Source organism: Capra hircus, chromosome 2 (genome assembly GCF_001704415.2).
Source record: "Capra hircus breed San Clemente chromosome 2, ASM170441v1, whole genome shotgun sequence".
NCBI lineage: Eukaryota > Metazoa > Chordata > Mammalia > Artiodactyla > Bovidae > Capra > Capra hircus.
Genome location: NC_030809.1, coordinates 126,862,415 through 126,878,553, shown reverse-complemented (window position 1 = coordinate 126,878,553; position 16,139 = coordinate 126,862,415). Strand labels below are relative to the sequence as shown.

Sequence of the window (16,139 nt, the reverse complement as noted above, 5' to 3'; positions counted from 1 at the left end):
GCTGCCATTTCCTTCTCCAAATTAGTGATACTAAGTCCTACCAATTTTTTCCAGCTTTATTGAGACATAACTGACACCTAACATCATAGAACCTTAAGGTATACAATGATATGGTATGTGTATATATTATAAAGTGATTACCATAATAAATACTGATTCTTTCTCTAGTATGCCTCTTATACGCTTACCTCTCCTTTCATCTCCTTTCTTACATCAGGCTACCCTTACAGTCCCCCAGCACAGCCAGTTTCATAGCCAGATAACCCTGAATCTATTTTAGCCCTGCTGTTGACCTATTCCCTATACACTGTAAACTCAGTTTCTAAACAACTTAATGTGTTCAAGAATCTATACGAATGGCTTTATTAGTCATCATGTAAATCTAAACTGTTCATCTACCTTTTGAGAAGGTCCCTTCATCAATACTTTGGCCCTTCCTAATCCTGTAGGCATGCCACACCCTCTACCCCCACACACACCTGCAGACAAGTTTTGTACCAGAGCAGAGCTGTTTCTCAGGATTCCTTCAGGCCTCTGCAGAAGGAAAAAGGCCTTCGTATTTTCTTCAAACTGGCACGCCTTTCTAATCTCCTTATACTGGCTTCACATAGACAGTCATATTTTCAGTTTACCAGAACAAGCAATTTTCAAAGAGTAAAAAATCATTTACATTTAGTGAAGGCAAAACACTATTTAAGTGCTTACTTGGCATTCTTCTGGTCTTCCAAGGTAGAGGCGTCAACACGTAGCCATCTTTGTAAGCAATAATGGTTAAGCTGAGTCCTAACTTGTAGGGTACTCTTATCAACACTGCTCCATTGTTTCTCGTTACTGTGGAATTTGTCTTTGTGTAGTTTACAAACACTTCTACAACTGCTTGACTCAGGTACTGACGACTGATGATGTCATTCACCTGGACTTTCAGCATAAATACAGACACTAGAAAAGACAGAAAATCACAGCACATTAAATCCTAGAAAGCATGTCACTATACTGTAAAATGTCATTTAAAACAGCTGACCAATACAAAACTGCTGAAAAACTTAGAAGATACATACATATGGATGGATAGAAAGGTGTTAAACATTCCACCAAATTCATTCTTCCTAAAACTGATTAAACTGAATATTATTAATACGGTATAGTATTATCACTATTTTCTCTGCCAGTTAAAAGGAAAAGAAGGGACAATAGTGAATAATGGAAAGTGAGAATAGTAAATAATGCAAAGACAGCTTCTGGCTTTAGGAAAATTTTTACTTTTTATGACTAATTTCTAATATTATCAAGTTACACAGATTTAGTACTAATAAAATACAGTCAAAAGTCTTAGAATAAAATGCTATTCACCAAACCCTTTAGTGCATGGATAGCTCTTTTATTTTGCTCTGTTGTCTGGAAAGCAGAGGATGTGTTTTAGTTCCAAATTACAAAATATCAAAACAAAATCTCAAATGGACCTAGAGAATATTATGTTTAGTGAAATAAGTCAGTGAAAGATAAATATTATCATATTACTTATACATAAAATCTAAAAAATAATACAAATGAACATATACCCCAAACATGCAAACTCACAGACACAGAAAATAAGGTAACCAACGGTGAGAGGGAAGCTGAGGGTACAAATTAGAGGTATGGGGTTAACAAACTACTGTTCATAAAATAGATAAGCAACCAGAATGTGTTGTATTGCACAAGGAATTACAGCCATTATCTTGTAATAACCTATAATGGAATAAAATCTACAAAAATACTGAATCACTAGGCTATATTGCTGAAACTAATACTGTAGATCAACTATGTGGGTGTGCTAAGTTGCTTCAGTCATGGCCAACTCTTTGCGACCCTACGGACTGTAGCCCATCAGGCTCCTCTGTCCACAGGATTCCCCAGGCAAGAATACCGGAGTGAGCTGTCGTGCCCTCCTCCAGGAGGTATTCCTGACCCAAGGATCTAACCCATATCTCTGAATTCTCCTGCACTAGCAGGGGCACTTACCCCTAGCTCCACCTTAAGTTACAAAAAATTTTACTTATTTATTCTTTGTTAAAATAATCGAGACTTTAAATTGCTTTTGGACCATAACTAAGGCATTTAGATCTAAATAGAATCGTTAAAAATAGAATCATTAAATTCTTATATAACGTTAATTAAAAATAAAAAGGTAATCACAAACACATGCTGGTGCCAGACCAATGCTGCAAATTCAAGTGGGAAATACAACTCTTGGCAAAATAATAAAAGGCTGCAATAAAAATGGCACGACGAGCTTCTGAACCAGATGTCTTTGTATAGGTGCACCTAGTACCATAAACTAGGCATAAAGGACAAGTAGCTGCTGCGCAATCTAAAGTAAATACCCCAGCCACCTGCCCCTAAACCCTGAGACAAAATTGACTGAGCAGCTGGCATAAAGCATCGAACTAATGCAAACTCCAGGAGACAGAGGAGGACAGAGGAGCCTGGTAGGCTGCAGTCTATGGGCTCACAAAGAGTCAAACACAACTTAGTGACCGAACAACAACAAAACCGCAGGCCAGACAGTCTGTCAGGCCCTTGAAATGTTGATTGAAGATACACAGAGGCTAACAGTTGCTGAAGCTGAATCAGCTCTGGGAGTCTATAAGCTCCCCCACTCTGTGCTTCCCTCTCCTTCAAGAAGATGGGTTGTACAGCCCCTCCTGATGATCTGTGAGCTGTATCAAACTCCCCCAAATCTTATAGCACGAGTTGGGTTTTATTACTTGTTTCCAAAGCAAGTAGCTTAAATGACATAGGGCACAACTGTAAGTACAGAATATTTTATTCCTCAGATGGTAAAGAATCTGACTGTAATGCAAGAGACCTGGGTTCAATCCCTGGGTCGGGAAGATCCCTAGGAAAAGGGAATGGCTACCTGCTCAAATATTCTTACCTGGAGAATTCCATGGACAGAGGAGCATGGCAGACTACAGTCCATGGGGTCACAAAGAGTCAGACATGACTGAGCAACTAACCCTTTCACTTTTTTCACTTTTCACCCTATCTTCCATAAGAGAAAGAGAAGGAGGGAAGGATAATGTACCAAAATCAGATAAACCATATAAGAAGAATACTGCACATTACTATGGTTTTTCCAGTGGTCATGTATGGATGTGAGAGTCGGACTGGAAAGAAAGCTAAGCGCCAAAGAATTGATGCTGTGGTGTTGGAGAAGACTCTTGAGAGTCCCTTGGACTGCAAGGAGATCCAACCAGTCCATCCTAAAGGAAATCAGTCCTGGGTGTTCATTGGAGGGACTGATGCTGAAGCTGAAACTCCAATACTTTGGCCACCTGATGTGAAGAACTAACTCATTGAAAAGACCGTGATTCTGGGAAACATTGAGGGCAGAAGAAGGGGACAGCAGAGGATGAGATGGCTGGATGGCCTCACTGACTCAATGGACATGGGTTTGGGTGGACTCTGGGAGTTAGTGATGGACAGAGAGGCCTGGCATGCTGCGGTTCATGGGGTTGCAAAGAGTTGGACACGACTGAGCAACTGAACTGAACTAGAAGATAAGGAAACTAATAATTTTAAAAGCTTTTAAAATTTGGTGATGGGCCTTAGTCAAACCAAATGTACTACAATGGTTCCTTCAACAGCGTTTTCAGGAATGGGACTAAATAGGTAATTTTTATTAATTTGTTTGCTCCAAAGATTAGTTTCAGAAATTCTCAGAGCCTTTGGATTTACAGGCAAAGTCCAAGTGTAGTAAGATTCTAAACTAAATTAATTAAAAACTCTGCATATTCCATCTGTTCCATCTTTGTAAAAGTACAGTTGCCAAAATAAGACATCCAAAAACCTCCTGGCGTTCTGAAACTGGGTTTGATTCACAAAATGTCTTCCAATCCAGAATGGATGATTTTATTTTTTTCACACGTACTAATAATGTTAATAAATCTGATGAGAAATGAGTATCAAATTAAAAAAAAAAAAAACAACTTGCAAAGGTCAAATCTTTGCTATCAAAATCACAGCCTCCCTCTCTGAGGAAATCTCCTACATCTATAGCTTAGTTTGCCTGACAGACTTAGGATATAATGTAGGCCTGACCAAAAGTGTCTTTCTAGCTCAAATGGGAAAAAATTAGTATTTGCGTAACACACACACACACACACACAGACACACAGACACACAGATTTGCGTAACACACACACACACACAGACACACACACACACAGACACAGACACACACACACACACACACACACAGACACAGACACAGACACACAGACACACACATTTGCGTAACACACACACACACAGACACACATTTGCGTAACACACACACACAGACACACACATTTGCGTAACACACACACACAGACACACAGACACACACACACACAGACACACACACACACACACACCCTCTTCCCCCAGGCCCGGTACTAGAAACTTTATATACGTCATCCAATTTCATCTCAAGACTCCCCCATTTCACGTCAAGAAAACTGAGGCAAACACTGAGGAGCTAACATAGCACAGGCCGGATTAACAGGTTCATTTTCCTCCAAGTTCCACGTGTTTGACTGTCCTTTCTCTCTCACCAAAAAGCCTTAGGAATTTGGTTTCCACCATATTTACTAGTTCCTGCTTTCAGAGTCCCTTGGACGTCAAAGAGATCAAACCAGTCAATCCTAAAGGAAATCAACCCTGAATACTCACTGGAAGGACTGATGCACAAACTAAAGCTTCAGCATTTTGGCTACCTGATGGGAAGAGCCGACTCACTGGAAAACCCTTTGATGCTCTCTGAGAAAGAGTGAAGGCAGAAGGAGAAGAGGGTGACAGAGGATGAGATGGTTGGATGGCATCACCAATTCAATAGACATGAACTTGGGCAAACTTGGGCAAAGACCAGGAGGCCTGGAGTGCTGTAGTGCATGGGGTTGCAAAGAGTCAGCCATGACTTGGCAACTGAACAACAACAGAATATTCACTAGCTTATTTCCTCCCAACCAGAGAAGGAAGTCCTCATCTGCTGACCCTCTGAGCCGCCCACCGCCTCCTTCAGCTTGGTTTTTCTGGCCCCAGCATAAGCAGTGGCAAAAAACAGCATTAAAAAAAAAACAAAAACAAAAAAAAACCTAAAACAAAATATTGGCTGAAAGCCTAGTTCTAGAAGCTAAAGAGGCACAAACAACTCTTTTTCCTTCAAATAAAAAATTACAAAGAATTGTCTGCCATGACTTAAAAAACAGGATGCTTCTGACTTCTGTGATGTCAACAGTTTGATCAGGCAAATGGCACTGGCCGCCAGAAGTAATATATATATAGCCATAATAATCCCCCTCACTAGCTTTCTCCTCCAACAAAAACACTTTGGCATTTAGACTGGGCAGATTGTGTGGTTAAATATATGATTTTCCACCAGAGCTTCTCCGATAATCTACCTACTGTTCTCCATTGTATTTTTCAGCTCTCCATGCCCATATTATTTTCTCTGTCACTTAATTATAACCATTATGTCTTGCCCACACAATCTTCTTTTCAATATGTCAGCATTGGTTTAAAAATGCTTCAATATCAAATGATTTCAACTGCACCCTTAGAAAACATATAATCTAAACACTGAAAGAAACAAGTAAAAATAAAAATATACACGCATGAGCAAGACCCTAAGCTTGCTGGCAAAGATTTAACCATTTAGCACGTGATTAGAAGCATTAAGTAATGAGAAACACTAAAATTCAAAAGACTGCTAAGTAGGTATAAAGAAACGGTCTTGAAAAAGCTTATTAGAATCAACACTGTATTATGGTTTTGCTAGAGGGTATGCTGCTAAGTCGCTTTAGTCGTGTCTGACTCTGTGTGACCCCATAGACGGCAGCCCACCAGGCTTCCCCATCCCTGGGATTCTCCAGGTAAGAACACTGGGGTGGGTTGCCTTTTCCTTCTCCAATGCATGAAAGTGAAAAGTGAAAGTGAAGTCGCTCAATCATGTCCGACTCTTAGTGACCCCATGGACTGCAGCCCACCAGGCTCCTCTGTCCATGGGATTTTCCAGGCAAGAGTACTGGAGTGGGGTGCCATTGCCTTCTCCGACTATAGGGTATAGACAGGTAAAACTCAAAATCCAGAAAGGACTAAAACAAAAGGTACTGCTAGCCATTTATCTGGCAACATCTGGAGTAGGGTGGGCTGAGAAATTACAACCCCACTTCTTTCCAAGAGAATCTGACATCTTATTATGTTGTTACTATTATGTAGGTTACAAATGTACCTATGGAGAAACTTTATTTTCAGATTTCTATGGTACAAAAACTAGCTACTTCTTTTCAACTATGTATAAAGCATCTACAATAATTTCATTTAATATACAATTTTTTTTCTCTCTCGGAATATAATGCTAAAAATACACTAAATATACAAAGTTTCTGTAAACAGATCACAGATGAAATTTAGTATTTTAACAATGAAGACTTTTAAACTTTGAGGTTTATGCATTCTAAATAAGAACTACTAAAAAATGAAAAACACCAAATATAGTGAAATAACTTGTTGGGAACAATTAGAAATGTTTACCTACATTCATTCAGTTAACAAATGTTTACTGATAGTCTGCTTTGGCCAGATCTGCACCAGGAGATAATAGGGCTGAAAACATTAATAAGGTATACATCCTTACCTTGAGGAAGATTCTGAGGAAAGACATGAGAAATAGTACTACAGAATTATCTGATATTACCGTAGAGGAAGTTTTAAAAAGGAAATGAACCAGAGACAAGAGAAGAACTGTCTATAGTACCTAATACAATCTTCTACGAAATTATGTAGAATTTTAGAATCAACACGTGTAACTATTCGTGTAAGTATCAGTCTCGAAGAGAGAGGCTTGTACTCCCATGTTCAGTGCAACATTATTCCCAACAGCCAAGACACGGATAAAATGAAATGTCCATCACCAGATGAATAAAGGAAACTGGTATATACGTACAATGGAATATGATTCAGTCTTAAAAAATAAAAAAAAAAAGAAATTTGCCATTTGCAACAAGATGGATAGAGCTAGAAGATTATGTTAAGTCAAATAAGCCAGATGCACAAAGATAATAATGTATGCTCTCATTTATACGTGGAATCTAAAAGAATTAACTCAATTGACATGAATTTGAGCAAACTCTGGGAGACAGAGAAGGATGGGGAAGCCTGGCAGGGTGCAGTCCATGGGGTTGCAAAGAGTTGGACATGACTTAGTGACTGAACAATAACACAAAACAATCAAAGAAAAGAATGGAGTTTCCATTCTAATGGGGCAAAGAAGGAGGAGACGTGGTAAAAGGGTGTGAAGTTTCAGTTACACAAGATAAATAAGTACTAGAGATTTAGCGTACAACAGTGCCTACTGCCAACAACACTGCATATTCCATACTTCCTAAGAGGGCTGATCTTACTTTCAGTGTTCTTACCGTAAGATAATAATAATAGGAGCAGGAAGAAACTTTGGGAGGTGATGCGTATGTCTATGGCTTTGATGGTAGTGATGGTTTCACAGGTGTACATTTATCCCCGAACTCATTAAGTTATATATGTGACATATCTATAGCCTTTACATGTCAATCTTGCCCAAAAAATGGCTTTTAAAGAGTAAGTATCAAAAAATGTGGATCTTACATCTACTTTGGAATCAAGTTCACACTATCAGTTTTTGAACAGGGAAGAATGTGGACATTTTGAGTTCAGATCTCCAAAGGGCCCACCCATTCATTCTCTCCCACTTTCTGAGCTCTGATTTTTTTGGTCCATTTCAGTGGAGACTTTATGGTGAGAAGCCCAAAGATGCTATGACTCAAACTTTACTGGGGGGCATTCAAAGGCCTAGTTTGTTCTCCACCCACTATTTTTATACTAAATATTAGTCAGAAAAATCTTAGTATCGAGCTAGCTATACAGATATCTAAAGGATGTAAATAGAAAACATCTGGTTCCATATTTAAATGTCAAGGTATTTAAAGTCTTTAGTAGAGACATGGTCATGGTTTTACTAAAGAGAGTACAATTAATTTCCACATCTTTAGCTTAGCATTCAAAAGCTGACATCTGGCCATCACCTCCCATTCTAGCCTTATTTCCCACTGGAGAAGGAAATGGCAATCCACTCCAGTATTCTTGCCTGGAAAATCCCCATGGATGGGGAGCCTGGTGGGCTACAGTACAAAGGTCTGCAATGAGTTGCACACAACTGACTACTAAGCACAGCATATTTATTTCCCACTAACCACTGTTTTATCAGGGATTAGCAGACAATAGCCCCCGGGCAAACTCAGACCTGCAGCCCATTTTGTAAATAAAGTTTTACTGGAACACTGCCAGTGTATTCATTTATGGATTGCCTATGGTTGCTTCTCCTTCAACAGCAAAGGCCACATGGTCTGCAAAGAAATTATTTACTCTCTGGCACTTTACAGAAAACGTCTGCAGAAGTCTGCTCTATCAGTTCAGTTCAGTTGCTCAGTTGTGTCCGACTCTGTGACCCCATGGACTACAGCACACCAGGCCTCCCTGTCCATCACCAACTCCCAGAGTTTACTCAAACTCATGTCCCTTGAGGCGGTGATGTCATCCAACCATCTCATCCTCTGTCGTCCCCTCCTCCTCCTGCTGTCAATCTTTCCCAGCATCAGGGTCTTTTCCAATGACCATGACATAAATGGGTCACTAGTCACTATCCCAGACCAACCCCCTCTACCGCTACATCCTTCCTTTCTTCTATCTGAAAAAAATCTTAATCTCTACCCATCAAAACCCCTAACCTGTCCTTCAATGTTTAGGACAAACAACCCTCTTCATAAATTTGTGCTGGGATAAATTTGTACTTATCCCAGTTAGATGGGCCCACCTCTCCTGTACTGACTCATCTGATGGCACATGATATATTGTGGTGCATGTTTTTATTCTCTGTGAATTGACCTCTGTGAGAACAAGCTTCTTGACAGTCAGTGCTGTTTCAAACTCAGCCTAGTGTTTTGCCAGGGTTTACTAAGGGTAGTTAGCACGTAGCTTCTAGATGAATGGAACAGGGAGAGGAAGGAAGAGCCGAAAGATGAGAAAAGTAGGACAAAGGAAAGAAATGAAGACGAAAAGGAAGGAAGATAGAGACAATCAGAAGTGACCAAGCACCAGGGTAAAGAATGATGATTGTTGGATATCCACAGAAGTCACTTGAAATTATAGCCAGCTTTCCAGTCCTAGGATTGGTGAAGTTTTGAGCTTGATCCCATAGTTGCTGGTGGCAAATATTTCACATTATTATAACTTATATGCAGAGTACATCATGAGAAATGCTGGACTGGAAGAAACACAAGCTGGAATCAAGATTGCCGGGAGAAATATCAATAACCTCAGATATGCAGATGACACCACCCTTATGGCAGAAAGTGAAGAGGAGCTAAAAAGCTTCTTGATGAAAGTGAAAGAGGAGAGTGAAAAAGTTGGCTTAAAGCTCAACATTCAGAAAACGAAGATCATGACATCTGGTCCCATCACTTCATGGGAAATAAATGGGGAAACAGTGGAAACAGTGTCAGACTTTATTTTGGGGGGCTCCAAAATCACTGTAGATGGTGACTGCAGCCATGAAATTAAAAGACGCTTACTCCTTGGAAGAAAAGTTAGGGCCAACCTAGATAGTATATTCAAAAGCAGAGACATTACTTTGCCGACTAAGGTCCATCTAGTCAAGGCTATGGTTTTTGCAGTGGTCATGTATGGATGTGAGAGTTGGACTGTGAAGAAAGCTGAGCGCCAAAGAATTGATGTATTTGAACTGTGGTGTTGGAGAAGACTCTTGAGGGTCCCTTGGACTGCAAGGAGATCCAACCAGTCCATCCTGAAGGAGATCAACCCTGGGATTTCTTTGGAAGGAATGATGCTAAAGCTGAAGCTCTAGTACTTTGGCCACCTCATGCGAAGAGTTGACTCATTGGAAAAGACTCTGATGCTGGGAGAGATTGGGGGCAGGAGGAGAAGGGGACGACCGAGGATGAGATGGCTGGATGGCATCACGGACTCGATGGACGTGAGTCTGAGTGAACTCCGGGAGATGGTGATGGACAGGGAGGCCTGGCGTGCTTCGATTCATGGGGTCGCAAAGAGTCGGACACGACTGAACAACTGAACTGAACAATAATTACAAAAACAAATATTAAGAGTCCATTCTTTTTGGAAATTAATGTTTCCTTCTTATAAGAAAATTTAACTTGGAAATTTTTACTAAAAAAAAACCCATAAGTAGCAAAATTTGCTAAGTAAATATAATGCAACTAGATTAAATCTAAGTTACTTTCACTATTACAAAATAACACCAACAAAGTAGGTTTACAATTCTTTCTCCCGGGGTCCCAGCCCAATTTCCTTACTTAATTGGAAGGAGGACTGAAAGTTTAGGAAAGAACAAGGACAATGAAGGAGTTTATGAGAGAAAGGACCATATTATTCCACATTCTATAAAGCAGAATGGAAAGGATTTCAACAGTCTAAGCTTTACAGCATTTCAAACATGGACACACAGCCTCCTTCTTTTAAAGGAACAAAAGGGAGCTGAATTAAAGAAAGAGTTCAACAAATCAGAAAAGCCTTCTCTTCATTGCTTAAACACCATATTGGATCCAAAATTCTTACAGGCTTTAGAGTTAAAGGGAAAAAAAAAATCTGTACCTGTTTGAAGCAAAAACAAATTTACTGCACTAATATTTATTACAGAGAAAATGTTAAATTGCAGAAGAAATTATGGAGCTGGAATGAGGACACGATCTCCAAAAGTGAAAAATGGTATGAAGCAAGTAAAATGCACGTTGTCTTCATTAGGACCAGAAACTTGAGTGTGATTTGCCAAAATTAATGAGATGAGTAACATAAAAGAGTCCTTATAACTTAAGAACAAGCACATTGCAGAGGACTCAACAGGGAATCAGCAAGAAAGTGAGCCATTTGCAGTGGGACTCAGTTCATTCTTGCCTACCCAAAGGGCCCTTTCCCTCAGTGGAAATAATTCAGTCTGATAAATAAATCAAACTCCACAGGCATTTCTCTTTTTTTCTTGGTAATTTTTCATCCTGCCTCAGGATCACAATCATTCACTCACTCACACATTCACCCAACACACATGAATTGGGTTCACTATATATGGCGGCACCAAGTATGGAGTGATGGAAGAACCAATAGCCCAGTGGCATCACAGATGAAAAGGCTGAAAGAAAAAAACAGGTGAGACTTATTTTCCTGTTAAAAATCAGGGAAAAAAAAAAGTTAAGGACCGAGGAAAGAAAAAATGAGGTTAAAAAGAATATGTTAAGTCTCTGCCAAAACCGAGGACAGGGCCGGTGGCCAGGAGGAGCAACCCGAGGAGCGGTGGCTGAGCAGGCACAGGAGAGCCTAGAGGAGCAATCCCACGCTGAAGGTCAGGAACGGCAGCAGTAAGGGGATACCCCTTGTCCAAGGTAAGGAGCAGCGGCTGTGCTTTGCTGGAGCAGGCATGAAGAGATACCGCACGCCCAAGGTAAGAGAAACCTAAGTAAGATGGTAGGTGTTGCAAGAGGGCATCAGAGGGCAGACATACTGAAACCATAATCACAGAAAACTAGTCAATCTAATCACACTAGGACCACCGCCTTGTCTAACTCAATGAAACCAAGCCATGTCCATGGGGCCACCCAAGACGAGTGGGTCATGGTGGAGAGTACTGACAGAATGTGGTCCACTGGAGAAGGGAATGGCAAACCACTTCAGTATTCTTGCCTTGAGAACCCCATGAACAGTATGAAAAGGCAAAATGATAGGATACTGAAAGAGGAACTCCCCAGGTCATTAGATGCCCAATATGCTACTGGAGATCAGTGGAGAAATCAACTCCAGAAAGAATGAAGGGATGAAGCCAAAGCAAATACTTACCCAGCTGTGGATGTGACTGGTGATAGAAGCAAGATCCGATGCTGTAAAGAGCACTATTGCACAGGAACCTGGAATGTCAGGTCCATGAATCAAGGCAAATTGGAAGAGGTAAAACAAGAGATGGCAAGGCTGAACGTCGACATTCTAGGACTCAGCGAACTAAAATGGACTGGAATGGGTGAATTTAACTCAGATGACCATTATATCTACTACTGCGGGCAGGAATCCCTCAGAAGAAATGGAGTAGCCATCATGGTCAACAAAAAGAGTCCAAAATGCAGTACTTGGATGCAATCTCAAAAACGACAGAAGGGTCTCTGTTCGTCTCCAAGGCAAACCATTCAATATCACAGTTATCCAAGTCTATGCCTCAACCAGTAACACTGAAGAAACTGAAGTTGAATGGTTTTATGAAGACCTACAAGACCTTTTAGAACTAACACCTAAAAAAGATGTCCTTTTCATTATAGGGGACTGGAATGCAAAAGTAGGAAGTCAAGAAACACCTGAAGTAACAGGCAAATTTGGCCTTGGAATGCGGAATGAAGCAGGGCAAAGACTAATAGAGTTTTGCCAAGAAAATGCACTGGTCATAGCAAACACCCTCTTCCAACAACACAAGAGAAGACTCTACACATGGACATCACCAGATGGTCAACACCAAAATCAGATTGATTATATTCTTTGCAGCCAAAGATGGAGAAGCTCTATACAGTCAACAAAAACAAGACCAGGAGCTGACTGTGGCTCAGATCATGAACTCCTTATTACCAAATTCAGACTCCAATTGAAGGAAGTAGGGAAAACCACTAGACCATTCAGGTATGACCTAAATCAAATCCCTTATGATTATACAGCGGAAGTGAGAAATAGATTTTAAGGGCCTAGATCTGATAGATAGAGTGCCTGATGAACTATGGACTGAGGTTCGTGACACTGTACAGGAGACAGGGATCAAGACCATCCCCATGGAAAAGAAATGCAGAAAAGCAAAATGGCTGTCTGGGAGGCCTTACAAATAGCTGTGAAAAGAAGAGAGGCAAAAAGCAAAGGAGAAAAGGAAAGATATAAGCATCTGAATGCAGAGTTCCAAAGAATAGCAAGAAGAGATAAGAAAGCCTTCTTCAGTGATCAATGCAAAGAAAGAGAGGAAAACAACAGAATGGGAGAGACTAGAGAGCTCTTCAAGAAAATTAGAGATACCAAGGGAACATTTCCTGCAAAGATGGGCTCGACAAAGGACAGAAATGGTATGGACCTAACAGAAGCAGAAGATATTGAGAAGAGGTGGCAAGAATACCTGGAAGAACTGTACAAAAAAGATCTTCACAACCCAGATAATCATGATGATGTGATCACTAATCTAGAGCCAGACATCCTGGAATGTGAAGTCAAGGGAGCCTTACAAAGCATCACTACGAACAAAGCTAGTGGAGGTGATGGAATTCCAGTTGAGCTATTTCAAGTCTGGAAAGATGATGCTGTGAAAGTGCTGCACTCAATATGCCAGCAAATTTGGAAAACTCAGCAGTGGCCACAGGACTGGAAATGGTCAGTTTTCTTTCCAATCCCAAAGAAAGGCAACGCCAAAGAATGCTCAAACTACCACACAATTGCACTCATCTCACATGCTGGTAAAGTAACGCTTAAAATTCTCCAAGCCAGGCTTCAGCAATACGTGAACCGTGAACTCCCTGATGTTCAAGCTGGTTTTAGAAAAGGCAGAGGAACCAGAGATCAAATTACCAACATCCGCTGCATCATGGAAAAAGCAAGAGCGTTCCAGAAAAACACCTAGTTCTGCTTTATTGACTATGCCAAAGCCTTTGACTTTGTGGATCACAATAAACTGTGGAAAATTCTGAAAGAGATGGGAATACCAGACCACCTGACCTGCCTGTTGAGAAATCTGTATGCAGGTCAGGAAGCAACAGTTAGAATTGGACATGGAATAACAGACTGGTTCCAAATAGGAAAAGGAGTACGTCAAGGCTGTATATTGTCACCCTGCTTATTTAACTTCTATGCAGAATACATTATGAGGAACGCTGGACTAGAAGAAACACAAGCTGGAATCAAGATTGCCGGGAGAAATATCAATAACCTCAGATATGCAGATGACACCACCCTTATGGCAGAAAGTGAAGAGGCGCTAAAAGGCCTCTTGATGAAAGTGAAAGGGGAGAGTGAAAAAGTTGGCTTAAAGCTCAACATTCAGAAAACAAAGATCATGGCATCCGGTCCCATCACTTCATGGGAAATAGATGGGGAAACAGTGGAAACAGCGTCAGACTTTATGTTTTTGGGCTCCAAAATCACTGTAGATGGTGACTGCAGCCATGAAATTAAAAGACGCTTACTCCTTGGAAGAAAGTTATGATCAACCTAGATAGTATATTCAAAAGCAGAGACATTACTTTGCCGACTAAGGTCCATCTAGTCAAGGATATGGTTTTTCCTGTGGTCATGTATGGATGTGAGAGATTGACTGAAAGAAGGCTCAGTGCCGAAGAATTGATGCTTTTGAACTGTGGTGTTGGAGAAGACTCTTGAGGGTCCCTTGGACTGCAAGGAGATCCAACCAGTCCATTCTAAAGGAGATCAGCCCTGGGATTTCTTTGGAAGGAATGATGCTAAAGCTGAAGCTCCAGTACTTTGGCCACCTCATGTGAAGAGTTGACTCATTGGAAAAGACTCTGATGCTGGGAGGGATTGGTGGCAGGAGGAGAAGGGGACGACTGAGGATGAGATGGCTGGATGGCATCATGGACTCGATGGCTGTGAGTCTGAGTGAACTCTGGGAGTTGGTGATGGACAGGGAGGCCTGGCGTGCTGCGATTCATGGGGTCGCGAAGAGTCGGACACGACTGAGAGACTGAACTTAACTGAACTGTATTGAACTGCCAAAAGCAGAAACGACTGAGCTAAGAAAATGTGAGAAGCAGATATTCTTCCTCAGCGGAAAGATGGGAATTTAGTGACCTACCCCACAAACATGCACTGAGAGACATCACCCTCTTCCCTCAAGAAGGTCCTTGCCTAAACATGTGCCCCTGAGTCTCTGAGCTTAATCCTCCCTGCTCCATCCTCACTCCTCTGATCCACCTGGGCTCTAGCACTTTCTTGAACCAGGCTAGTTCCCACCTCTGGGTCTTTGCACAGGCTGTCCCTTCCGCCTAGAATTCTCTCCCTACCTCCCACCCTACCCCCATAAATGAACAGCTTACTCTCACCTCCTTAAGGTCTTTGTCAAAATTACACTTCTCATGACTCCATACTCTCCCAGTCCTTCTTACTCTACGTTTCAGGAGTCCCAAGACCACTTCCAGTTCAGTGACTTATCAGAAGGACTCACACCACTTAACAGGAGGTCATACTCAAAATTAAGACTTCTAACAGTCAAGGATAAAAAGTAAAAACAACAGGAAAAGTAAACACATCAGCCACGCCCAGAGAGGTCAGGCATGGGCTTTCAAGTCCTTCTCCTGCTCAGTTTACACAAGACACAATTCTTCTCTAGCTGTGGACTGCAGGCACACATGCAATGTGTCTGCAGTGGGCTTCCCTGCGTGGAATCTTAGGGTCAGAGCCTGCCATGGGGACACGGGTCATGTAGCCACATTTATGGATGCTGAAACACAGAACCCGAGCAAAGATACCAGGTGTATATGGTTAACCTACTAAATAATCCTGAGAAGTCTTGACAAGCTGGAATAGTACACCCCATTGCTCTGTGCACATAAAACATCATCATCCGTTAGTAACAGAAAGAACATTCCAAGAGCCTAGGCTCAGGAACTGGCCAAGAAACAGCCATGGTTCCAGGCTCTGCTGGAGACATGCAAGGGTTGAGCAACTACACCTGCTGTGTTATCACTTTTCTTACACCCTATTTTTTCCATACTACCATCTTTACATACTGTTTAATTTACTCACAAGGTTCATTTTCTGTTTTCCCTATTAGCTCTATGAGATGTTGAGATTTTTCATTTTATTTATTGCTGTATCCTAAACTATCAATCCTTATTTTTGAATTAATGATCAAATAAATGATCAAATTAATGAATGATTTCCTTACTCTGAAATCACGAAGTGAGACTACGGGCTCCGAACCACTTCTGCAAGTGTGCTGTGCTTAGTCACTCAGTTGCGTACAACTCTACAATCCCGTTGACTATAGCCCGCCAGGCTCCTCCGTCCATGGGGATTCTCCAGCT

The 16,139-nt window shown here is 41.1% G+C and overlaps 1 protein-coding gene across 1 annotated transcript in view; it reads right to left on the bottom strand.

Annotated features, from left to right (window-relative positions):
* The window catches only part of FAM171B (family with sequence similarity 171 member B), an 82,612-nt gene that overhangs the window by 26,527 nt on the left and 39,946 nt on the right, over nt 1–16,139 (bottom strand). The window contains exon 2 of the mRNA XM_018065470.1: nt 706–939. Within this exon, the coding sequence (XP_017920959.1) occupies nt 706–939 (234 nt within the window). The remainder of the gene's footprint in view (nt 1–705; nt 940–16,139) is intronic.